General features: G+C 39.3%; 1 protein-coding gene across 2 annotated transcripts; it reads left to right on the top strand.

Moving 5' to 3' along the window:
- The first annotated feature begins 2,360 nt into the window (after nucleotides 1-2,360).
- Nucleotides 2,361-11,612, top strand: PRL (prolactin). Of its 2 annotated transcripts, none has more exons than XM_017344779.4 (5): nucleotides 2,361-2,490; nucleotides 4,792-4,970; nucleotides 7,054-7,161; nucleotides 8,526-8,705; nucleotides 11,274-11,612. In XM_017344779.4, exons 1-5 carry the CDS (start codon nucleotides 2,361-2,363, stop codon nucleotides 11,463-11,465), a joined length of 789 nt encoding a protein of 262 aa, XP_017200268.1. In that variant the 3' UTR covers nucleotides 11,466-11,612.
- Nucleotides 11,613-25,978: the final 14,366 nt, after the last annotated feature.

Raw genomic sequence — 25,978 nt, 5'->3', positions numbered from 1 at the left:
AAGTTGCAACACTTTTAAATTGTAAGATTAACTTGACAGTGTCAGTTCTTATGGCAGATTTCCCTAAGTTTCCAGAAGAGGAGGGGAATGGATGGTAGCATTAATTTCTCTACCAAATGGCTTTGCATTTTTAATAATGAAGAGTTGCATTGCCTAGGGAAGGAAATGGTTACATTTCATGAGTCTACAAAAATTCAATGCATCTTTTAGATGGAGAATAGGAATCATGTTGATTCAAAATCTGGGATTGCTTATGCTCAAATAGGAAGGCAGTTTTGAGTGATGTTAGATTTCGTTAAGATTTGGTCAGATGATTACCAAAGTACATACATGGCACTAGCAACTATGAAAAACGTCAGTGCCATAAAAAAAGATTACTTTTTAAATTACCACATCCATCGGTCAGAGACAATAAAATGGAAACAAAAGGTCACAAGCTGCTTTAGATGCATTGACTTCAAAATTAGAGAAAATCATGAACAATTTATTTCTTATTCATTATAATCATTCCGTTTAGGAAATCTCTAAAAGGTAAATGGAACTTCTGAGCTGATGAAAAATGAATTTTGTCACCTTGCCCCAGAGTAGCTCGGGGTCAGAGAAGATAGAGTGATCAGAAGTTAATAACAGTGCCTCCACACCATCCTTGACCAGAGTGGAAGTGATAGACCACAATTGTTTCACGACACCATACACCAAGCTGTGTGTGCACCCGTGTGTGTTTGCCCTCAGATACTGCTAAGCTGCTTCCCCAGAATATACTCTCTACAGTCAGGGTGGCTCCTTATCTGTCTTAGATGTGAGTGCACATTCATGCTTATTAAATGATTCATCCCCCAGCCTTCCTCACATCCCTCCTTGTACCTCTCAAAGGTGTAATCCTTCCCGCATCTAACTTGACTATAGAAGAGTGAGTTTTTTCTACACCTTTTACGTTTTATCTCTCCAGCTCTCTGTTTCTTAATCTGTAAACTGTCGAACACCCTTTATGTATGTGACAGTTTTCAAAAAATTCATGAAAAATACATATGATTAAAAACTATGCAGGACTTCAAATTTTTCTTGCATCAAAATAAACCTATCCTGGGGCCAGTGTTGTGTTGTGGCAGTGGGTTAAGCCACTACCTGCAATGCCAGCATCCTATGTGAGTGCCAGTTTGAGCCCTGGCTGCTTTACTTCCTGTCCAGCTTCCTGCTAATGCACATAGGAAAAAAAGAGAAAGATGGCCCAAATGCTTGGACCTCTGCCACCTATGTGGGAGACTCAGGTGGCCCAGCCCCAACCATCACAGCCATTGTGGAGTAGAAGATTTGTGGGCACAAGATTGATCCCTCTCTCTTTCCAATTCTAATTTTCAAATAATTAATAAATCTTTTAAAAATGCAATAAACTTATTTATAACGCCCTTTTTCACACACTTTTTGAAGTACTCTCATTATGTTAACATCAAAAGAAATAAACATATGCTTTATGAAACAAAATATCATAAAGATGTGTTATTTGAAAAAAAGCACAAAACAGAAAACAGAACAAGAAGAAAATATGAGGGGCTGGTGTTGTGGCACAGTAGGCTAAGCCATCTCTTGAGGCACCAGAATCCCAAATGGACAAAAGTTTGTATCCTGGTTGATCTTGCTCCAATCTAGCTCTCTGCTTATGACCTGGGAAAACAGTGGAAGATGGCCCAAAGGCTTGGGCCTCTGCAACCACATGGGAGACCTGGAAGAAGCTCCTGGCTTCAGATCAGGCCAGCTACAGCGGTTGTGGCCATTTAGAGTGAGCCAGTGGATAGAAGTTCTCTCTCTCTCTCTCTCTCTCTCTCTCTTTCTCTCTCTGTGTATGTGTGTCTGTCTGTCTATAACTTTGCTCTCAAATAAATAATCTTTAAAAAAAAAAAGAAAAAAAAAAGGAAGACATGAAGAAAATTTAAAGTGACAAAATAATATGGAACTGAAAATAATATTTTGTACATCCTTATTCTGTATTTCCTGGTATTTAGTGTACACATTTTGAAATGTTTACTTAAAAATGTTAAATGGCATTGATAATAAATAAGACTATAACCTAGATGAAATACAAAGCTATCTAGGCAGAAACTGCAGAGCAGTAAAAGTAAAGTTTAAAGTAAATGATGTTTGACACGCCTGTAAACCCAACTAGTCTCCAGATTCTCATCTTCATCATTTCTCTCATTTCCTTTTGGTCTAATTAATCAAAATCCTTCATTTCTGGCCAGGGTGTCTTCCTGAATATGAATAAGAAATAAAATACCATTTGATGTTTGAAATTATGGGGGTAATCTCAATGATGGAAATGGATGACCATGGAAAGGGAAGAGAATGCCTGATTAAATATATTCATGAACATGTCAAAGGTTTATAAAGCCAATGTGTGCAAAAGAGAAAACCGCAAGATTGCGGACTTTCTCTGGTCAGGTGTGTTTCCTGCATCCATCACCACCATGGACAGCAAGTGGTCACGGAGGACAGGTATGTACAACTCATCCGCGTTGCACACTGCATCAGTACTCCTGCGGGGGGGGGTCGCTGTGAAGCTTCAGCTAATAACAAGAAGTTTTAGGTTTATGAAGCTCAGAAGAACCACCCATTCATGACGTTGAAGCCAGTTATACTAAGGTACAATTTAACAGTGTTTCTCACACAGGGGAACTCTCTGAAAGTCCCTAGCGATATGTAGATGGTTTACGTTGTCTTGCTCCAGGTGAGGGAGGCAAGTGCTGCTAGTGTCAATAGGTCGGGGTTAGGGGTGCTGTTAAACATCATCCAACATGCAGAGCAGCCCCACACCAAAGCCAATAGTGCTGGGATCAAGAAACTGGACGAGAATGAGACTAAAATAATCTAGGATTCCAACCTGTCACAATTCTATAAGGCAGAAACTAACATATTCTGGTTCCCAGGTCTCTAAAGTGCGCTGGGCCAACTTGAATCAACTTGATGATAACTCTCAATTCTGCAGTCATAATGTCGAGCTGACAGCAGAATTGTATCCTATATTAGTCAATTTGGTTCAAGCCAAATGCCATTTCGAAAGGAGAAACAGGCTAAGAAAAACTGATTGGATTTACTTTCTTGGGGATATTTGAAAAAAAAGAAATTAGTAACAACCATAAAATTTGCTTTATGAAATGAAGAACAAAAGCATTTGTCCATTTTACCTCATCTTAGACTGTGAACACTCCTTAGATGATAAATGTGCAGAGGAATATGGAGTTGGATCATCTATTCAGTTACGAGTTTCCTAGAGCCACTGTTCCAATTCCTCTATCTGCAAAGAACATTTCCTTTATTCATGCAGATAAAACATCCATTTGGCTACATTATATGACTATACCATGCCTCAAATAACCTCTTTAGAAATGGGCTACTTTTGGAAAATTAAGTCTATAATGTGAATCATCTCACAACCTTAATACGTTTTATGTTTGCAGCTAAAACTCTGCTTAGTTATATTGTATACTAAATAATTTTAAGGTGTGTAGGCTTAGGTAATTTTTTGCAATCTTTAGCATCTACCTTGTTTTATCTTGGAAATTTCCTATCTCTGTTATGACAGGTTCTATGGAACTTAGTTTTCTAATAAACACCGTTTTATATAAGATGTTCGTTTTGGAGTAGTGTCACTGAAATAAAAAGGTGATTTTAATTTGGTAGTTACACGTTTCTTTCCCTTGAAAAATGTAAGTTATTGATATACTAGAGATGTATAACCTTCCATCAACAGAGATGGCAAATTGGTGATAAAAACCATCTCTGATCTCAATGTTGAAGATTTTAAAAGTGGGTGTTTTATAGATAAAGCAGGAAACGTTGACTGAATCAAGCTTCCTAGGGTTTCTGCTCTCTGTAATCAAAGGCAACACCGTTCTTTGCAACAACCCCTGAAAACATGGAGCCATCAGGGCTGCCGACGTGTATCTTCCTGTACAGATGCAGACTAAATCCACAGGTGTGTGTGATGTGACAAGGTGAAATGCAGAGATCACAGCACTGGCGTCCTGCCCCCTCTACCTGCTAATAATAGGACTTGTGGGAAATCACTTAACCTCTCTAAGCTGTCGGCTTCATCAGTATAATTTGATAATAATTATGAAAGTCCAGTCCATCTCAGAGGGCTACTGTGAAGCTCAAATTTAGGGAAAAAATATGAAGCTTTTGGCAAAGTGTCAACTAAAGGCTTGGTATTATTCTAGTGAGACAGCAAATCCAGGCTACAGCATCATTTGTATGTTAGTATTCTCTTCATCAAAGTATTAGCAATCAAGCAATCAAGTGTTTATTCTTATCAGGCACAAAGATAAGACAAACAGATCAACTGTTTGCCTCAGTGTCCAAAATACAAATCTCAGACTACAATGAGTTTACAAATTACAAATTCCTGGAAGGCCTGATTACTGAAAATCTGCAGAAACTCCCAAGACAAAACTGTCTTAAAAGAGTAACTTAAACACCCTGGCTCACAAACGACATAAATCCCAAATGTTTGCAAGGTATAGAAGCACTTCTGAGAGCAACTGAAAAATGCAGAATCATTCGATTCTCAAACTATACATGTATTCAAATATAATTATGTGTATCTATCTATCTATCTATCTATCTATATATATATGAATTTACACGTGGAAGGTACCAATTCCTCTCCCATCGTAGCTATTTCAGTAGCATGATGCCATGGAGGTCAGCAGGAAGACATAAGGCTTCCCCCAGTAGGACCATTTTTGATGACCTCACTGAACGGATCACCCCAGAAGGCTCATGTTTCTATTTAAGCAGGGTCACTCCTGCTGCTGCTGGTGTCCAACCTGCTCCTATGCAAGAGCACAGCCTCCCTGCCCATCTGTCCCAGTGGAGCCGTCAACTGCCAAGTGTCTCTCCGGGATCTGTTTGACCGTGCAGTCATCCTGTCTCACCACATCCACAAACTCTCCTCAGAGATGTTCAATGAATTTGTAAGTACCATACTTGCTTCTTTCCAGAGCCTTCACAAAAATCAGTGGACGATCTATGCTTTATTTTTTTTTTAATTTTTAATTGACACAAAGAATGGTACATATTTTATGGGGAAGCCTGAAGTTTTAGTACACATATACATGGTATAATGTCCAATCAGGATACATACATCTATCTCCTTTATACACTTTAAGTGAGAAAGCTCATGAGCCACGTTTCAAATAATAAACCATCACTGATTAAAACAAGTCATGAGCTAGAAACTAAGGAACTAAAAGGACAGTTTCATGAAATTTCAAAACATTTTCAAATTATCTTTGAGATTTAAAAATAGTTTCTTTGATTTACTTCATTTATTAATTAAAAAAACAATTAAACACCTAATATGAAGCACTTTTAGATGGGGCTGAGAGGAAGGAAAGATTTGATTTCTTGTTCTTACATGTAGGGGTGTCTCTCATACAAATTCTTCACATAGCATACTGTAGATATCCAGTAAATGAGGTTTCACTACAGTGCACCGGGTGGATTGGATAGAATTAAACTTAACTGAATTCATGTCATGAAATAAAAAGTTTTTCAAAAGCCCCCAAATGCTACAAGTCATTCTTCTACTATTTCTGGTCTATAGGTTTCTAATTACAATAGGAAGGCTGATTTAGAATTGGAAACAGGTACTCCCTTCCTGAGTAAGGTACTTTGAAAGTTGAATGTTAACTGTTCCAGGTCACTCTAAGCCAAGGATCAGACAATAGATCAGAGCTTCAGGAAATCTAAAGGCCTCTACAGAAAAGGTGGCTCAGTGTTGCTAATAAATAGCTCTTCATACACTCCCTTTTACTCTCTAGTTCTTTCACCCTCCATTTTTGTCTGCTCATCTTTTGTCCTCCTACTCTTCTGAGTACCCCCTTTAAACGTTCAGAGATTTTGCTAAAGACTATGTGGCAATGTTTAGCTATTTTCTGCTCTTTTATCTCCATCCATTTCTTAACGTTCCCTAAAATTTGATGCCCTATTTTTCTGACTTACTGTGTCACAACAAAGAAAACTGTATTCTGTATCAATGATGAACTTGGTAAAGCACAGGTGTGTGGATTCAGATGTTATTCAAAAATTTTGTAATTTTATAATTTTATAATACCTACTGGGGAAGCATATCAGTTTGAAAGCACAGTAAATAAGATTTAATGGTTAAATATAGATACATATGCACTGTAGCATTTGGCCCAAATACAAGAGAAAGATGATACTTAATAATGATACTTGCTGTTTTTAGTATTCACTTTCCAAATAGTAATTTATAGGAAGGGTGAAAGGAAGGGTAAAACTACAGGGAATCACAAAGAAAGGAAGAGGTTGGGAGGTTAGAGAAGTTAGATGGGAAAAACTACAGATTTGTAGAGATAATGGGAAAAAAGTAGGCAGGAGGGCTACTTAAATTGGGCCCTGCACCCGCATGGGAGACCAGGAGAAGCACCTGGCTCCTGCCTTCGGATCAGCATGGTACACCGGCCGTGGCACGCCGGCCACAGCAGCCATTGGAGGGTGAACCAACGGAAAAGGAAGACCTTTCTCTCTGTCTCTCTCTCTCACTGTCCACTCTGCCTGTCAAAAAAAAAAAATTCTTTAGTCTCATTTTTTTTTTTTTAGTTATTTATTTGACAGGTAGAGTCACAGTGATAGAGACAGAGAGAAAGGTCTTCCCTCCGTTGCTTCACTCCCTGAATGGTTGCCACAGCCAGCGTGCTGCGCCAATCCGAAGCCAGGAGCCAGGAGACTTCCCAGTCTCTCATGCAGGTGTAGGCACCCAAGCACTTGGGCCATCCTCCACTGCCCTCCCGGGCCACAACAGAGAGCTGGACAGGAAGAAGAACAACGGGGACCAGAACCCGGCGCCCACATGGGATGCCGGCACCACAGGCAGAGGATTAACCAAGTGAGCCATGGCTCTGGCCCCTAGTCTCAATTTTTATAAAGCTATCATTTTTCAAAATTACTGCTCAAATGCATTAATATTATGACAATGGAATCCTCGATTCAGTGCCCAAAGAACTCCAATTAAATGTCCTTTATCATTTCCAGGATAAACGGTATACCCAGGGCAGAGGGTTCATCACCAAAGCCATCAACAGCTGCCACACTTCTTCCCTCTCTACACCAGAAGACAAGGAGCAAGCCCAACAGATCCATGTGAGTCTTATCCAAGTTTTTACCAAAACAATGAGGCAGAACACTGGTATTACCATGCTGTTGGTTATGAAGAGGCACTGTAGCAGATAATGCTAGCTCACACCAGAGACCAACAGAGGAAGGATGAACAGTAACCAAACTTATGTAGCCGATAAGTAGTAAGTAAAATTCAAGCTAAGCAAAGTTTGCTGCAACCTACTCCTTAGCAATCCACAAATTGTCTAAGCAGATCACATTATGTTTAACTCATGCCTTGTTCTTAAGATCATATATATGACACTATATGAAATTTTGAACCAAATGAGACATCCACAGATAAATTTACATTCATGTATATGTAAGACATGCAAATTCAGTTTTAGTTATTATATGTAGAGACTCCTGCATTGGCACCATTTTACGTGTCTGTCAGCTGCACAGTTTGAGTCAATTCTTCTGAACTTATAAGGCTCCCCTGGTTTTTCTTCTACTTCTCTGATATCTACTTATTCAGTGTTCTCTGATTCCTCTGCCCTCTTCCAAAGCTTAATTAAATTGCCCCACTAAGCAGTTCTTATAAAATATTGTAATATTATAAAATATTGTAATATTATAAATAGAGGCAACTATTGCCTCTATTTTTGATGACAGCAAAATTTGCATGTCAGACTCCAATCAGGTATCTAATATTTTTATTGTTATAACCTGGTCATGTGAGATCCTGGGTAGGAGCCAAAACCGGAAGATCAAATCTGCATCACACACTCTACTGATGCTGCTGTTAATGACAGTTCTGTACTGCATGCATCTGTGTACACAAACCAACCTGCATGAACCAACAAAAATTGCCCTGTTGGCAGCACAAGCAGTCAGTAGACTGAGGAAAGCCTAATAACAAATACCATGTCTTCTCCACTATCCCTTTGTACTACTATCGAAAAATAAAGCTGTAAATCTCAAGTGAAATTATTAATGAACAGTCTGATTCCTTAGTATGGATGTGTCCTTGGGTGAAAGGGATTTGGACCCTTGTCATTAACACTGGTGGAGTCTGTCTTTCCTGAGGCAGGTCCTATAGGCACCTACTGAGTTCAGACAAACTTTGCCTTCTCCACAGGGAACAAGCAAAGCAATCGAATATAAAGATCTCATTGGGTAGCCAGATATAGGGTTTTGGAGGGAAAACACTCCTTCATGTCATCAATTAAAACTCATCAGAAAAAGTAGTCACACAACTTTTTTTTTATTTTAGCAAGGTACAATTTAGTAATTTAATTTTACATCCTACAACTTCTATCATCTACAAAAAAAAAGTTGCATTCACATAGGAAAAACAAATGAAAATTTTGCTTATTTTCATGTGATTGTTTTCTATGGTGGCTTAGCACGAAGACCTTCTGAACATGGTCCTCCGAGTGCTGCGCTCCTGGAATGACCCACTGTATCACCTGGTCACAGAAGTGCGTGGCATGCAAGAAGCCCCTGATGCTATCCTATCTAAAGCCATAGAGATTGAGGAACAAAACAGGCGACTTCTTGAGGGCATGGAGAAAATAGTCGGCCAGGTGAGCAGTCTCCTGATCCTTCTTTGTATCCTTCATTAATGGAAAAGGTGACCTCTATGTTAGAAATCAGTTCTGAGGCATTCTCTCTTCCAGACTAATAAAACAAGTGACTCATCATTCTAATATAGATAAATGTTAGAATTCTGTTGTGATGTTTGACAGGTGCAGCCTTTCCCACACCTTGTACAAATCCATCAATGGCTTGTCCCTTTCTGGGGTCAGGTGGTTGGCAAGGGAACGAAGACAGGAGAACAGAATATACTAAAAAAAATGTTTTCTTCAAAGTGTACCCTAACAATGCCACTGAAATTCTGGTCAGATTCTCTTTTTTCCCCAAACCAGAGGATAAGTATGGGAAAGGATAAAGGAGAAAATCAAAACCACATTGAGTGATTTCCCTGCCCCCTCACCCCCATCTGCTGCAAGTCCTTGTTGGGGAGGGAGGAAATTGAAAAGATGAAGTCATAGCAACAATGCTGTTTCACCAGTACTAAATTGCAAGAGGTCACAAAAAGGGGGTCTATCATTACTGAAATATTCCTTACTTTATAATTTATTTTTCAAAAACATTCTAAATTTTGTTTTGCTTGGGGCTCCTAAATCAAAACCCCTATCCTTGCTTTAGTTTCCACAAATAATTTGTCATACTTAGATTGGATGAAATTTGCAAAATGTATCTCTATTCAGATGGGATAATTTCAACATTAGGAAGATAACAACTAAAGAGCTTTCTAAAGTTCTCAGAAATAATGCATCATCTAAAGAAAACTATATGATTACAGGAATAATAACAGAAGCAATTTTATATTTCTTTTTTTGTGTACTAAGTGCATGTTATCATGTGTCATTTTTGTCATTTTCATGGGAGAAGAGTATATCCAACACAAATACAAAGCTCATTTTAACCTCAGAATGTATGAAATAAACACCTTGATTTCAAGTGATTTTCTTCATTACCATGAGCCTACTTTCTGAGATCAGTTATTTAGTTCTATAATACTTCATTTTCTATTCCCTTTTTCCTATCATTTATTTATTCTTGTTTGTTTCATTGTACCTTGCACAGTAAATTTTGTCTTAGGGCTCCCACACCAACAGTAAAAAGTAGGAACTATAAAGCAAGGCAACAAATACACACACACACACACACACATACACACTTCACATTCTAATAGAAAATCCCAGATTTCAAAGTGATTCTTACCCTGTTGGAGAAAGTTGAAAAGACCAGGGTCTACAATTATCCCAATTTGTTCCTAGCAGTCTTCTAACTAGCTACAAGACAACTAGCTGGTCTTGGACCTCTGGGGATACCTAGCTTGAAAGGCTGATGGAGTGTTAAGATAGCATGCTGCTCCCTCTCTCAGGCTGTTGGGCGAATTTTCCTTGTCAGTCATGCACCCCAGCATCCCACACAGTCTACCACTGAGAGGTGGCTGAAGCTCCTCCTTCTCGGAGGGACTTTTCCCAGCCACCACTGCCCCCAAAGACCTCAAAAGAAAGCAGCTGTTCCCCCAAGAAGTCTGGACGCACCTGTCTGGGTGGGATGAAAGTCTCCCGACTACATTGGAAGCATTTCTTAATCACCCTAATCAATAGATTATCTGCACCATACATAATATCAGGTACAATTCTCATAGTTTCTGCGGCTTTGGAACATACACTAAATGGAGAACAGATGCAAGTCAGAGCAAGAAACAAATGTTGGACTATCAGAAGACAAAGTACACAGGGTATGCGAAATGAGGGGCTGGCATTTCGGTGCAGCAGTTACGCTGCCACTTGCGATGCTGGCATCCCATTTCAGAGTGCCACTTCAAATGCTGAATGCTGCACATCAGATCCAGCTCCTTGATAATGCACCAGGAGATCAACAGAAGCTCGCCCAAGTATTTGGGTCCCAGTCATCCACGTTGGCCACCTGGATGGAGTTCAGGTCCCTGGCTTCAGTCTGACCCATACCCAGCCATGGCAGCCATGAGGGGAGTGCGCCTGGAAACAGAAAATCAGTGTCCATCTCCCTCCCTCCCTATCTCTCCCTCTCTCTTTATCTCTCTCCATCTCTCCCTCTCTCTCATCTCTCCCTCTCTCCCTTTCTCTTCTCTTCTCTCTCCCTCCCCCCACCCCATCTCTCTCTCTCTCTCTCTCTCTCTCTCTGCCACTCTGCCTTTCAAATAAATAAAGCAAATCTTTAAAAAAAATTCACGGAATTAAATAATGAAATAGACAAAATAGTTCCCAATGAAGCAAGTCTTACATTGTCTCCTGGTCAAAGCTATATCTATATCCAAATAGCAACTTCTGTTCTCCAACTATCTACTGCTATAAAAATACACTGCATTGGTGATCACATACATTTCAAAAAGCATACATATGTGTTCTGCTTTCAGTTTTCAGACTTCTTATAGATTTCTGGTATGCTGGCCCACATACAGGAAAATCCATTCTTTTGACTAAGGATTTATATTCCTACCTCTTCCCAAATTCTTAATGTGACAATTATAAGAAACACAGATATGCAAGTACTAATAATATGAGTAACAAGTCATTATCTTTTTTGGTGACTAGGTTCATCCTGGAATCAAAGAGAATGAAATCTACTCTGTCTGGTCAGGACTTCCCTCCCTGCAGATGGCTGATGAAGATGCCCGTCTTTTTGCTTTTTATAATTTGCTCCACTGCCTACGCAGAGATTCACATAAGATAGACAACTATCTCAAGCTCCTGAAGTGCCGAATCATCTATGACAGCAATTGCTAAGTCCACACCAATTCCATTTCTAAGATGGTTCTCAACCAACCCATAGCAAGCTTCTTCTAGTTTTATAGCTTTTTTGCACATGCTTGGGGTGAAAGGGACTTTCTCTTAAAAAAATAAAAAGAATCTATATATATCAAAATCTAAAAAGTTTGTCAAAGTTTCTTCTCTAAATTTAATAGAAAGTCAAAGAAAAGTCATTGTTATCATTGAAATGTTCCTATCAAATTTTGTCACAAATAACAGAAGTTATCCTTGCACTAAAGGAATCATGGTAAATTTTTGTGAGTCAAGTCATTAGAATTAACAAGTTAGATGACATTTAATCAAGATATTTCTGCTACAAGAAGATTGGAGTGTTCAGGATTCTTTAGGAGAGTCAGCTGTGTTCTGTGAGCTGACTTTCATGATGCTATGACACACAGTGAAAGTTCTCTGCAACTGCAATGCCCACAGATAACATGAGGTTTACTGAATAGTCTAAAAACCATTAGGACATACACATGAATTGGCACTGTTGATCTCTACTAGCTGACTTCAACTCTGCTCTACCCAGTTTCCACCTCCTCAGCATCACCATGGACACACTGCATGTAGTGCACTCTAACAAGTCCAGTCCAGTCAAGTTTTAAGTCCCTCTCACATTAAAATCATTTAATAATTTCCTCTCCCACTGTGGGTGCTTTCCAAGGTTCCTAGTGGAGTCCCTGAAGCAAACATTCAGTTTCTGCCATGTTGCTTTGCTTCCCATTCCTCTCCTGAATCTCCATTCCTCTGGCTGTGTTGGACTGGGAGAGAGGATTAGGACAGCTGGGAAAATTCTGACATTACTGACTTTTCTGGTGTTATTGTGGCTTCTTGTTGCTGACAGGTGCTAACCTTGAACCCCTCAGAGTGGCAGGTGCTTCTCTTTGGCGGCAACCTTGTGACTTCAGGGGACAGAAACCCTGGGGGTACCTCACTGTAGAGTTTCCTTACAGAGGGAAGTGCTCTAACTTGATTCTCCTTCCTATCCCACAGCTCTGCCATCTGCAGTATTCTCCACAGCCTCTGCGGCTCTTCTCCTCATCCCACAGACACCCCCTTGAAAACTGGCTTGAGGTCAGGTATCTGCCAAGTGACCCACAGGAAACTCATGCATCATAACCACTCCAAGCAGTGGAGTGGCAGTAATACTGAATCACTGCTGAACGCTTTTGAGGTCTCTATCATTTCTCTTTCCAGTTTATATAAAGCGTATCAGAAGCTGGATTCATCAGCGAACATGCACCTGAGCAATGAGATGTCATTATCCCCTCCTCTTAAAGCCAATGAGTAATTTTCTCCATCAACAATGATCTTAGAGAGCCAGTCTCACAAACAGTCTCTGCTACTGAATTATAACCCCCTCATCTCTGGTTATTAAGTCTAGAGAGAGGTGACTGGATGAGAAGAGCTCAGATGTCAACTGCTTCTAACCTGCCTGAGATTAAGATTAGTCTTACCACCACCAGTTCTTCACGGACAGCAGTTGGCATTTCTGGGCTCTTCTTGCAGTTCAGACTGCAGGCTTTAGCAGAGATTTTTAGACAACAGACAATGAGGAACATCCTATTCAAATCCTGACAGACATAAAATAAAATGGTGAGTGAGTGGAATGAAGAGAGAGGGGAGAGTAGAGTGGGCGGAGGGGGAGGAGAAAGGAAGGAAGGATGGAAAGACAAGAAGAGGGAAACTGAATAAAAGACTTGGGTCATGAAGAATAAGATGCCATTAAAATACTCCAGTTGGTGAACACCAAAATTTACCTTAATTTTTTATCCTAAAATTAAATGTCATCTCATGTTGTCCTTCCACTTCCCTTTTCTCTCCTCTCCCTTTCCTAAAACTTTCACTTGCATCAGGAATCTGCTTTGCCCTTTCCCATGGACTTTTTATGGTTCCATACACAACCAGAACTTCGAATTTCCTCGGATCAGAATCCAAGGAAATTTTTAACTCCTGCAAAGAAGCCTCCCATACTTACAAGAACGATGTTCCACAAACAATTTCTTCTCTCGAAGCCAGGGTTATTTTTAGCTACATACTGTTCTTGCCTCTGTGATGACCCAAACCTTTAAGAATACAAAAGAATTTTTTTTTGCCCTAAACCAATGTATCAAATCCTCCATTTCTTCCTGAATGCACGCAAAATGTCAGCTCCCTCATCCTTCAATCTTTGTTTAAAAAACAAGAAAGTGCAGAGAAGGCTTGAATAAACTTTATTTCTCAGTTATTTATCACTGAAAATATCCAATCCTATTGTCACCCATTTAACTTTCTTCCCATCAATTTCTGAACACCTCCAACCAAGTGGATGATATTTATCAGAGGTGAAATCTAAACAATAAGTGTACAATGCAATTGTATGACTCACAAATTTATTGCCAGCCTACAAGCAACTTCATGATTTCCTTTCTTATATTTATTTCAAATCCAGAGTTCAGACTTCTGATAAACCTCTGAGGGGATAATAATAAAAACGCACCCCTGCTTGAATGTGACATATAAGCTGAATACTGTTATTTTCAGACAAGGCTCAGTATAGTCACAAATGTTCTGTATAGTCAGCAAGAGGTAGCAAGAAAAAGGATATTCATACAAGCAATCCATTCCATCTAGAGCAAGTCTATCCTTTTTCTTCTTCTATGGATTTTCATATAAGGTTATATTTTAAAAACTAGGCTTACTATAGCAAGAATAACAGGGATCATTACAAAACAGAAACAAACAAAAAATCCCCCAAAATCATTCATATCCTAGATTAGTAAATCACATATCATGAGCACATGATTTAAGAGAGGTAGGAAATTATCCCAATTCAGTGATGTGGCTCTCTAGTAGCAGAGAAATAAAGGGCTATAGAAACACATGCACATTATTGTATTTATTATATGTAGAGAGAGAGAGAAGGGAGAGAGAAATCATTACAATAGATAACACTAAACAAAGTATTTCAGCAAATGGTAAGACAGATAGGAGATATCTGAGTGTGAGTACAAGCAAGTTTCTTTGGAGTTGGACAATTGTGATGTCATTTTCAAGGCATGATGGCACACAAACAGGCAAAAATAGGAAGACAGCTTATATGCCAACTGACTTAGAATTGTCTTACAGGTGTAACTATGGCCTATAATCTAAGAAAAATGAACTGATCAGCATGATAAGCTACCCATAAATAATGAAATTTGGCCTAGACATAGGAAATGCTTGCCTTTCAGCAGACACTTCATAACTCATCATTATATGCTGCCCATATTACTGTAGAGTTTGAAGAACACCCTAGGTAAGGAACATTTTTGAACACTGGAGGATCATTTAGGTCTCCTGGAGACTTTATACTCATTTGTCCAGCAATGGAAAACCATCCAATTCAAGTGTAAGAGATAAATATTCCCAGAATTGAAAAACAAGTATATTAGTCTAGCTTGGGGATTGTGAGAATGCAGACTAGTAGAAAAAGAGAAAAGGTTCAGAAAGGAGTTGAGACATTGTTATGACACTCTAAAAGAAAACCAACAGGGGCTCTGCCAAGAGGAAGGAAGTAAAGGAGATATGGTTTACAAAAAGGTCACAGAAAATGCATATATAAAAAAACAAGATGGATTTCAAAACTTTTCACACCTAAATAAATATCTTGTCATTCATCTTTCCACAGACTTTTCAAAGTGACTTTCCCACTACAAACATCAACAGGCCTTAATAAATAGAGAAAATGGTACACAAAAAATCAATGAGTCCCAACAATTTGAGGTAAGTCAAGTAAATAAATGCAGGGAAAAGTTAGAAAGAAGAAAGGGTAAGTTCAACTTCTGTCCAAATGCATATCAATTTTTATTTTCCTATATTTTATCAACTGTATATTCAAAATCATCCAAATTGTTGTTACTTAAGTCACAGAAATGAGCACCTTTAAGAGCCTCTGATAGAGAATTCATATTGCCCAGTAATAACAAGCTATAAGTCACTTTTCTCCTTCAAAACTTAGATAAGACATACATTGTAAATCATAGTGGGTGAATAAAAATAAAATTAAACAATCCATTGCTTTACAGAGCCAGCCCTAAGCCAAACTAAAGTAAGACTCTTCAACATTTGTGTGCTTTTTCCAAGAGCTTCTCATTCCTTTCTTCTGAATCCATCCCTTTATTGTCTCTTCATGGCTTACTCTCAGCAGGTGGTCAATTAATCATAAACTAAGTAATTTTAAAGTCCACTTTTCAAATAATATTCATATTTAGAGACTCTTGAAACTGCATACCTTTCTACTTCCACGAAAATAAAATCTCAATAGAATAAGTCCTCTCCAATAGCTTTCCATAGCCAAGTGTGACTCTGCCATTTAGAAATCTTCTGCAATGACTATAACCCACATGGGTTTGAATAGTAAAGATGGATGAAGAATCAGAAGACAAAACAATGCACAAACAAGTAAAAAGAGACCCATGCTTGCATAGCATATCAGCTTGATGGGAGTCAGGTGAAATCAATCAGAGATGCCTTCTAAGAGGAAGGCTCTGTGGGATTTGGTACTGAGGGCCTTATACAACTCAACAGTTAAAAATGAATCTTTGGGGCTGGTGCTGTGGCTCACTTGGCTAATCCTCAACCTGCAGCACTGCCACCCCGGGTTCTAGTCCCAGTTGGGGTGCCGGTTCTGTCCCGGTTGCTCCTCTTCCAGGCCAGCTCTCTGCTGTGGCCCGGGAAGGCAGTGGAGGATGCCCAAGTCCTTGGGTCCCTGCATGGGGGACCAGAAGGAGGCACCTGGCTCCTGGTTTTGGATCGGCGCAGCACCGGCTGTAGCAGCCACTTGGGGGGTGAACCAACGGAAGGAAGACCTTTCTCTCTGTCTCTCTCTCACTGTCTGTAACTCTACTTGTCAAATAAAAAAAAAATGTATCTTTGGGGCAGGCATCTGATACAGCAGTTAAGACACTGCTTAGGATGCCCACAATGATACAGGAGTACCTGGATTTGAGTGCTAGTTCTGCTTCTGATTCCAGCTCTCTGCTAATGAGCACCCTGGGAGGCAACAGTGATGGCTTAGGTAGTTAAGTTCCTGCCACCCATGTGGAAGACTCAGATTGAGTTTGGGTTCCTAGCTTCAGCCTGGCCCATTTAGGTATTTGGTGAATGAACTAGCAGATGGAATATTTATCTCTCACCCTCTCTCTCAAATAAATAAATACTTTTAAAATAAAAATGAGTCTGATTCTAAGACTCACTCATCTCATTTAACTACATTAAGTCAGTAAAATAATACTCAGATATTTCTGTTTTGGGTTATAAGAGCAAGTCAATGAGTAAGTGAATAGAAATGTCATTCCCTTATAGTACTTGCTATGAAACCAATCATTGGCACTGGCTACTAAAGACCAGTATATCCGAAAATATGTGGGCCAGTCCAGAACTCTGTTGTTGGTGATTTAACAAATATTTAGTTAATGCTCACTTTAATTAGGAACTGTTAAGGGGACTTGGTTTATATCAGTGAACAAAGTAAAGACACCTGACCTCATGGGACTTACATTCTAGCTGTGAGAAGACAGACAACTTGCAATGAACCTGAATGCAAGAACATTGTGTAGTATGTTAAGAGGTGATCTGTGCTATAGAAAAAAGCAACAGAGAAGCATAAGGGGCTTAGCAGGTACAGAACAGGCTTGAAACCACCTAGAACAGCAATAGCCAAATGTCCTCTGAAAAGTCATTGTCAATAGTGCCCTCTTGCAACCCAGATTCAAGTTTTGTCTTTGCAGCCTTTCTCTTCTGCACAACACCAAAATGCTTCTTTCTCTGGTGCTTTAAGATTGATGTGTGTTCTCCAAACTCATCCCAATATGAATATTCTGAACATTCTAACTCTCCTCACTAGAAATGAAAAATTGTATAAATTATTTGGGGATAATTGTTCCCAAATTAATTACCCTGTAATACAATGGAGTTTTAAATATTCCAAAATTTTAATCTCCAAACTATTTTATTTTTGCCTCACCCTATCAGTGCCCAAAATTACACAATTTAAAAACTGTGTACATATTTTGCTATTATAATACAGGATAGCATTTAAAATATACACAAAATATAAATGAAGGGACATTTAAATAGAGGTAAATAGAAATAGAAATTCTAATATTTGCTTCTCACAGGGATGAGGACACATTCACTTTTAAGGTCTCTTAAACAAATGGATTCTGTATATACACACATACTTGTATCATACTTGTTTAGCCATCAAAATAAAATAATTTATTTTGTATACAATTTAAATGAAAGCTCTTACAATGCCACAAGGGGCTGGGAATAAAATTATATGTGACTATCTCTCTTCATGTGTATATATAAAATTTTGTAGGCTCAATTAAGTAATCACCATTATACCTTTTATTGTTCCATCATCAATTCCTCTACTGATGAATAACAACCCAAATTTTGCAATAGATTCTTTGTTTTCAGAGTTTAAACAACAAGGCATGTTGAATGCAAAGCAGTGGCCTACAGAGTAAATACAATTTAGTATGGTTCTCATTATATGTGTGTAGATAATTTTAAAAATACAAAAGAGTTAAATTTGGAAGACACAGAAAGCACCCTCACACAAACACAAACACACACACACATATGCAGGAAATGGCAGGAGGCTATTTGGAAATCTTCAATCATTGGGAAGAAGGTGAGTCAGCTTAGGACCCAGGGACTGGATTGGCCACTCAGCAGTACCCCAGAGAACAAGGCGAGCCAGGCCCAGCAATCCCTTCACGCCTGGCAACCTAGCACCAGAAGAAAGCCTGGGTATGGCCATTGCTCTCCCAACTGAACTGCAGCTCTCACTCAGAAAACATGAAATGAAGCAGGCAGAATCATTAAGATACCATGGCTACCCACAAGAGGTACCACATGCAGTTTGGAACCTTTGTCCCTGTGGGCCTGTGTGCCCTCCAGAGGGAGCCTAACAGGGATTCCACAAGTGGCCCAGCTGGGTAAACACAGTTCTTTAAAGAGAACATGCTGTCAGAAGCAGTGTCTGGCCAGGGGAGCCTCCATGAGCCCGACCTGCCCTCCCATAAGAGGGACGACATGAGAGGAGATGAAACCAAGAGAAGGGCACAGCAACAACAGCCGTCAGGGCCTGGAAAATCTTTTTCCCTACTAGGGTCCAATACTCCCCTACTCTGCTCAGAACTTCTAGTGCAGCTGGGGGCACCAGTAGGGAGATCAGGCCACACTTTCTGATCAGAAAAACCTGTTTCTCCCTGAAGGCCTGAAACTGCCTTCTATCCCCTGGTCTGTATAAGCCCCTTCTGTCCCCTTCAAGTAGCATCAGCTGGGACCAGTAGAGGCAAAGCCATGTCAAATTAAAACAAAAATCAATAAACTGTATAAACCTCTATCAAAATTGACAAAATGGAAAGAGAAAATGCAAACCATCATCATAAGGATATCACTACAGACCCTACAGATATTTTAAAAACTTTACAAGGGAGGGGTTGATGTTGGGGCACAGCAGTTGTGCCAACATCTGTGATGCTGGCAACCTGTATGGGCACCTGTTTTGGTACTGGCTGCTCCATTTCCAATGCAGCTCCCTGCTAATACACTTGGGAAAACAACAGAAGATGGCCCAGGTGCTTGGGCCCCTGTCACCCATGTGGTAGAAAGGATGGAGTTCCAGGTTCCTGGCTTCAGCCTGTCACATCCCGGGCAGTTGCAGTCACTTGGGGAATACTGGAAGATAGTTCTCCCTCTCTGTCTCTCTCTCTTTCTCTTTCTCTCTCTTTCTCTAACTGTTGCAAACAAATAAAAATCTCAAAAAAAAGTTAACAAAGGAATACATAAAACTTTACACTCAGAAATTCAACAACTTAGAAGAAATGAAACTGTTCCTCAAAAATCACGAATTACCATAACTCAAAAAAGTTACGCTGAAAACTCCTATAACTGTTCTCAAGTGATTTGATGAGGTCAGTATTGCCCTTTACTAAAAGCAGTATTAAAAAAGAATACTGTACAGGGGAAAAAGAGAATACTGTAGATCACCATCTTTCATGTATTTACATACAAAAGCCCTCATTCATCCTCACTGTAAATTGAACTCAACAACACCTTAAAACAGACCCTGAACTATTTCCGCCCCTCTCTTAAGTCCAGGCACATGGCATCTCCAGGAACATGGTATGTCTATCCAAAAGGTTTAGGTAAGTCAGTAATACAATCTGCTGGTACTCAGGTAAGAAGAGTATTGCTGTGGCAGTAGGATGATAGATGTGGCCCGGGTCAAAACAATTTTTCAGTTTACTTTTACTCTTTAAGTTTATCATGTCCAGAATCATTGTAAACTCCTACCCAATACATTTTTTAAAGATTTTATTTATTTGAGAGGTAGAGTTGCAGATAGAGAGAGGGAGAGACAGAACAATCTTCCATCCATTGGTTCACTCCCCAGATAGTCACAATGGACGGAACTGGGCTGATTCAAAGCCAGGAGCCAGGCGTTTCTTCCAGGTCTCGCAAGCAGGTACAGGACCCCAAGCTCTCGGGTCATCTTCTACTGCTTTCCCAGGCCATTAGCAGAGAGCTAGATCAGAAGAGGAGCAGCTGGGACATGGACCAGCACCCATATGGGATGTTGGCACCACAGGTGGAGGCTTAGCCTACTATTCCACAGTGCTGGCCCCAGCCAATACATACTTTTTTAGAGTATGGGCAAAACACTTCCACAAGATAAAGTAATAGATGGGTTCACTGCTGTCTACATGCTCCTCCAAAACCACTCTTGGTCATTTTCTGTCCTGTTTGGGGACTTCCTAAGCTTATCTCTCTAAACTATATTCACCTGCCACCCTTGGCCACTGGCTTGCACCTGAGTTTGGCCAATGGTAGGCACTAGCAAGGTTGGAAAGTCTATGAAGAAAGAAATTCATGTTTTCGTCCTCTCCTCTAGCTTCCTTCCAGCCAGAGGCCAGTCCTCTCCAGCAAGCCCACAGCTCTGGTCAGAGGCCCTCTCCTACAGCCATAGTGAGATACAAATCACTTGATCCCTTTGCCCTTGCAGGCTTGGGAGGGGCCAATATCTCCCTGTTCTGGCCACTCCTTGTGAACTCTGACTACATCTTCTAATTAGTCCCAGCAAGCTCTGATGACCTCCCTAAGTTCTCCTTATCTTCCTCATTTGTGTGTCATTTTGTTTTCTGACAATGGCGAGAGACTAGCCACCCAGCTACTAAATGAAGATGGCCCCTCCAGGACCATTGGCTAATGTGGCTGCAGGAGGGGGTGACACCTCTGTTCCTGATGCCAAAATCATCAATACAGAAATACCCACAGGTGTCACAAGATCAGGTAAAATGACTATGAACAAATCAATTTTTTACATATTTTTCATTTTATAGAATTTTACAGATAGTTTAGCCAATATTCTTGGAATTAAAAAGGGAGAGGCAATTATCCAGATAACTTCCCAGTGTAGTTCACTGCATGTGTATAAAGTGAAAGAATCTTAGCAATCAACTAGACAACATGCCCATTTTGGGATATATACATAAATCCAAAAAGACTGCCACTTGTCTAAACTCATAGAAATCAATGACTAAAGTAGAAGCAGAAACCAACTGTTGAAATCTTTACTTAGTACAGAGTTGATCTTCTGTATATAAAGACAATTAAAAATGAATCTTAATGAAGAATGGGATGGGCGAGGGAGTAGGAGGTGGGAAGCTCTGGGGGTGGGAGGGTGGGTATGGAGGGAAGAACTGCTATAATCTAAAAGTTGTGCTTATGAAATTTATATTTATTGAATAAAAGCTTTCTATTAAAAATAAAATTAAAAAAGAAACCAAGCTTCCTAATTTCAGTCTAATTTACAATCTATAAATCATTCTATCACCAAAACTCTATTTTTCAACCAAATACAACTTTGACCATGTACTGCTGCAAAAATCCATGTGCCTTGTAACTTTAAACATGCTACAAGCACATCTGGTGTATGCTCTAGAGGTTAAATTGAAATGAACACATAAATGCCACACCCTAAGCAGTCTAGAAACAAGAATTTGCCTGTAGATATTGATCAAAAAGCTCACATATTTGCCATTGCTACTTGGAGTCCCATAAATAGCTCCTTTTGGAAATTACAATAACAGAAATTGAGTAGTTCTCCTATTTCTAAAAGGTCTCATTAATTTTATTCATATTTTTCAGTAGTTACATTCCTATGCTTTAATTGCCAAATAAATTCTTCTACATGAACATTAAGGTTCCAAAGTTCCCCACATTTCTGCTCCATGACCAATCCTCAGCCTTCTCCTAGGCTATGCAATTACCAGCTAAGCTCCTTCAGGCAGGCTTACATACATCCATGAACTCGGCCAAATATCACATACCATATGTCAATACCCCTGCTTATATGAACTGAATGTATTTTCAGACTATTTTTATTTGGAAGCTCAAGCGACTATCAGACAACATTTCCGAAATACCTCCTTTCCTCTGGGCTTTATGCGGTGTTTATAGATGTCCCTCCATAATTGAACATAGAGGGGAAAATGTACTTTTTATTGCAGTCATTTTTTCCCTTTTTCCCCCATTTATTCAGCTGGGAAGAGGAAATGAAAAAATAGGATGGAGTTGAACATACCATAAACCATGTCTATTTTTGGCAGTCAGCAGACCTATGTACTGTCTTGTTGGTGGTGGGGGACAAACTGCCTCCTTTTGCTTTTTGCTTAGGCTAGGGATTCATGTGGCATATTTCTCTAAAGTGACACCAACGTGCCCAAGGACTATACACAGGATAAAGCAGATGCCAGCAGCAAGGTGAACTCAAACTAATCAGTTAATACTACTATAATTTTTCAGCCTTTTTTTTTTTTTTTTGTTATAAAACTAGGCTTACCCTGAAGAAATCCCATAGATATCCACATCCCACGTGCTGTCCAACAGTGGAAAGCAGGAACAGTCTCTCAACACTGGGGCCGGTCAGCTGCAGCTCAGACCAGGCAGAGAGCACTGTTAAGAAGCAAGAAAGTTAACTCCAGGCAACTGAGCTCTTAGACTTTAAAAACAGGTATGTGAAAGAAATCATTCCAGAGTTGGGAAATACCTGTTTTGCACCCTGAAAAATCAAATCGCTATAGTGTTTACTCAATTATCAAGTTGGTGCTATTCCAATAAGATGGAAAATGTGAACAGATGACATACAGATTTACAGAGAAAACAAAATGCAATCCCTTGAAGCCTGAAGAGAGGAGTGCCCTGAGGAGGAAGGGGTGGGAGAGGAAGTGAGGAGAGGCAACAGGAAAATGTGTTCTGCTTCATGGGATGGGCTGGAACCAGGGCAGTGCTCAGAGGAGGAGGAAATGCACCCACTTTGTTCACTGTGTTCAACCAAAATAGGCCAGAATTCAGGGAGCACCATTAAGTGTGACTTTCAAGCTTCAAGAACAGTGAGATAAACTCCTGTGAATAAAATGGGAGTGTAACAACCACGCTAAGCACGACTTCGGTGATAGACGTTCAAAATGGCTTACAAACTAACCTTCTGGACAAAACCTTCCCCAGGTAAGACACTGTCTATACAGAAGCAAAGGAAAGATTATCCCAGGAACCAATTTTCCTGTGTCCAAGAAAACAAATAAAGTTGTAGAAAGAGACAAAGTGAAGTTTGCAATAAATTGGAGACACCACAATTGGTAAAGTCAACAACAGGAGTCACTGTGCACTTACTCCTCATGTAGGATCTCTGTCCTTAACGTGCTGTACACTGAGGCTTAATGCTATAACGAGTACTCAAACAGTATATTTCACTTTGTGTTTCTATGGGGGTGCAAACGACTGAAATCTTTACTTAATGTACACTAAACTGATCTTCTGTAAAAAAAAAAAAAAAAAAAAAAAAAAGAAAGAAATTATCAATTCCCAACTTGACTCTCACTGGGATTAAACATGACAATAGGTCTGATCTGATTTCATCATCATTTAAAAAAAATCATCTATTATTTTTCACTTTATGTTTTTGTGTGGGAGCAAACTGTTGAAATACTTACTTAAGGTATACTAAGCTGATCTTCTGTATATTAAGATAATCGAAAATGAATCTTGATGTGAATGGAAGGGGAGAGGGAGTGGGAAAGGGGAGGGTTGTGGGTGGGAGGGACGGTATGGGGGGGGAAGCCATTGTAACACATGAGTCGTACTTTGGAAATTTATATTCATTAAATAAAAGATAAAAAAAAAAAACACAAAAAAAAAAAATAAAAAAAAAAAATAAATTGGAGACACCAAATCTTAGTCCTATCTTCCAGATAAAATAACTTTGAATTAGCAAAATCTTTATACCATATGTTAACATAAATGCAATAAATTACATTTTAATTTGTGTAACTCATTAGTTTATTTCCTATTGGTAGGAAGGCAAGAGAACTGAGGCTTGAAAAACAGTTCTTAGGGCAGGCATTTGGCATAGTAGCTAAATGCAGGAGTCCCGTCCAAAGTGCCTGAGTTTGGTCCAGGATCTGCTCCTGATTCCATCTTCCTGCTAATGCAGACCCTGAAGGGCAGTGTGATGGCTCAAGTGACTGAGTCCCTACCGCCCATGTGGGAAACTTGGATTGAGTTTCTAGCTCAGCCCAGCCCTTGCTATTGCAAGCTTTTGGGGAATAAACCAGAGGATGAGAGTGTTCACTCCATCCTTCTCTCTATCTGTCTTCTAACAAATTCTTTTAAATGAGTAAATCATTTAAAGTATGATTACTTCTAATTTTAAAGGTAACATTTCTCATCTTTCATAATGACAATTAAATCACCCATTTCCAAATTTTAAAATATTTGGGAGACTATCCTGAAATGAACTCTTTTAGTTATTTATTAGTACATTCACTTTGTCTTCTGCTCCCCCTTATATAAGTTCCAGGAGGGCAGATACAACATATTGCTCACTATTGCATCTTCAGTACCTGGAATAGAACAGGGTACAAAATAGTCACTAAGGGTATGAGTAAATGAATCATGGAATAAAATGACTTCCCTGTGTCCATCTTATTCATAAAGTTGTGAATGCTGAAACTTCGAATAGGATGTCTATGGTTAATTCAATTGTTTAAGTAGAATAATCTTAAATACTAGCCTGTATTATTATTCTACTGTGGAAAAATGCTGTAATAAACTTCATGACAAAATGCTAATTACTTTCAAATACCTGTCAGTTATTGGTAAATTGTTACCTTATAAATTCACTACCAATATAGTACCCATTTCAGTCTCTACCACAATATTCAGGTTCAATAATACTATTGTAAATGCAATCTCATAAAGCAAATACTAAGGAAAATAATTCTATGCCATTGGGTCAACATGAAATGTCCACACTATCTAATAGTAGATAGCTCTTGCCTGAGAGTCAAGAGACTAAGATTCTAGTCTAAACATTTACTCACCAGATTTGAGAATCTGTGTCAACCATTCAACCTCTCTGAACTAAAGCATCATCTGTAAAATGTCAAGATTTAATATGATTTCTAAGATTTATTCTAGTTTTAAAAGTCTATCTGTGCAATAAATTCTTAGCTAGGGGGAAAGTGTACCATGCACAAATACATTATAACAGTAGATAACATGTATAGTTCTTACTAAATGCCAGACATTCTTCCAAGCACCTAACAGCAATCAACACACTAAATCCCAAACAAGCCTGGGAGGTATTTCTCATCTGCTTCATTTCCAAGAAGGAGAAACTGGTCAGGTAACTTTCTCAAGGGCCCAAAAGACACACAGCCACAGCTACAGACCCCTAGTGATCTGCCTGTTTCTCATCTACCAGCTTCCCTCTTCTCCCAACAACCCTGGCTCTGGCCACGCTGGACTTCTCTGGACCCTGAGAACACCAACATATTCCCATCTAAGCTCCTTTGCATGTTTGGTCCCTCTGTTTGGAGGATGATTTTCCCTAGATATTCACATGGTTGATTACGGTCAGCACTCAGGTCTCCTCGGAATTATCAGAGGCCCTCCCTGAGCCCTGTAACCCTTCACTGCATGCACAGCTCTCTGAAACCATCCCACTCAGTTATTTACTACTTCATGCATGCGTTTATTTTCTGCTTCCCCTGACAAGCGTACATATTGTGCAAAGGCACAGATTTTGCTTTGTTCACCACCATCTCTGGAACCAAGATTCATACAGGGTGGGAAATGGTTACTGACTGCAGGAATAAATGGATGAGTGAATGAATGATAACCTAATAAAGATGATTTTTCCTATATCCATCTTAGTTATCCAAAAAGCGTGAATGCTAAAGCAACTCAAAGGATATATTCATTCTCTGGTATGCCATTTAAGTAAGAAGTATTTGTAGACAAAGGAGAAATGAGTTTACTGACAATATTTAGTACTGGCATTTCTCAGAATTTTTGCTTTACTGTCAACTCCTATCAAAATAATTATGTAAACATTTCATTTTTTTATTACATGAGTGTGTTCATTTCAGAGAAGAGTTCAGATCTTT

Source organism: Oryctolagus cuniculus, chromosome 5 (assembly GCF_051225735.1).
Source record: "Oryctolagus cuniculus isolate XC-2025 breed Fujian yellow rabbit chromosome 5, ASM5122573v1, whole genome shotgun sequence".
In the NCBI taxonomy this organism is placed as follows: Eukaryota; Metazoa; Chordata; class Mammalia; order Lagomorpha; family Leporidae; genus Oryctolagus; species Oryctolagus cuniculus.
Note: the sequence above shows the minus strand (reverse complement) of the source record. Positions and strands in the feature narration are given on the sequence as shown.

What these genes read in the sequence shown, in the direction of transcription:
- PRL (XM_017344779.4), top strand. Translation starts at nt 2,361, where the DNA reads ATGAACATGTCAAAGGTTTATAAAGCCAATGTGTGCAAAAGAGAAAAC. An exon ending in CAAGTGGTCACGGAGGACAG is followed by an intron (nt 2,491 to 4,791) that starts GTATGTACAACT and finishes TTTCTATTTAAG; the next exon opens with CAGGGTCACTCCTGCTGCTG. An exon ending in TGGAGAAAATAGTCGGCCAG is followed by an intron (nt 8,706 to 11,273) that starts GTGAGCAGTCTC and finishes TTTGGTGACTAG; the next exon opens with GTTCATCCTGGAATCAAAGA.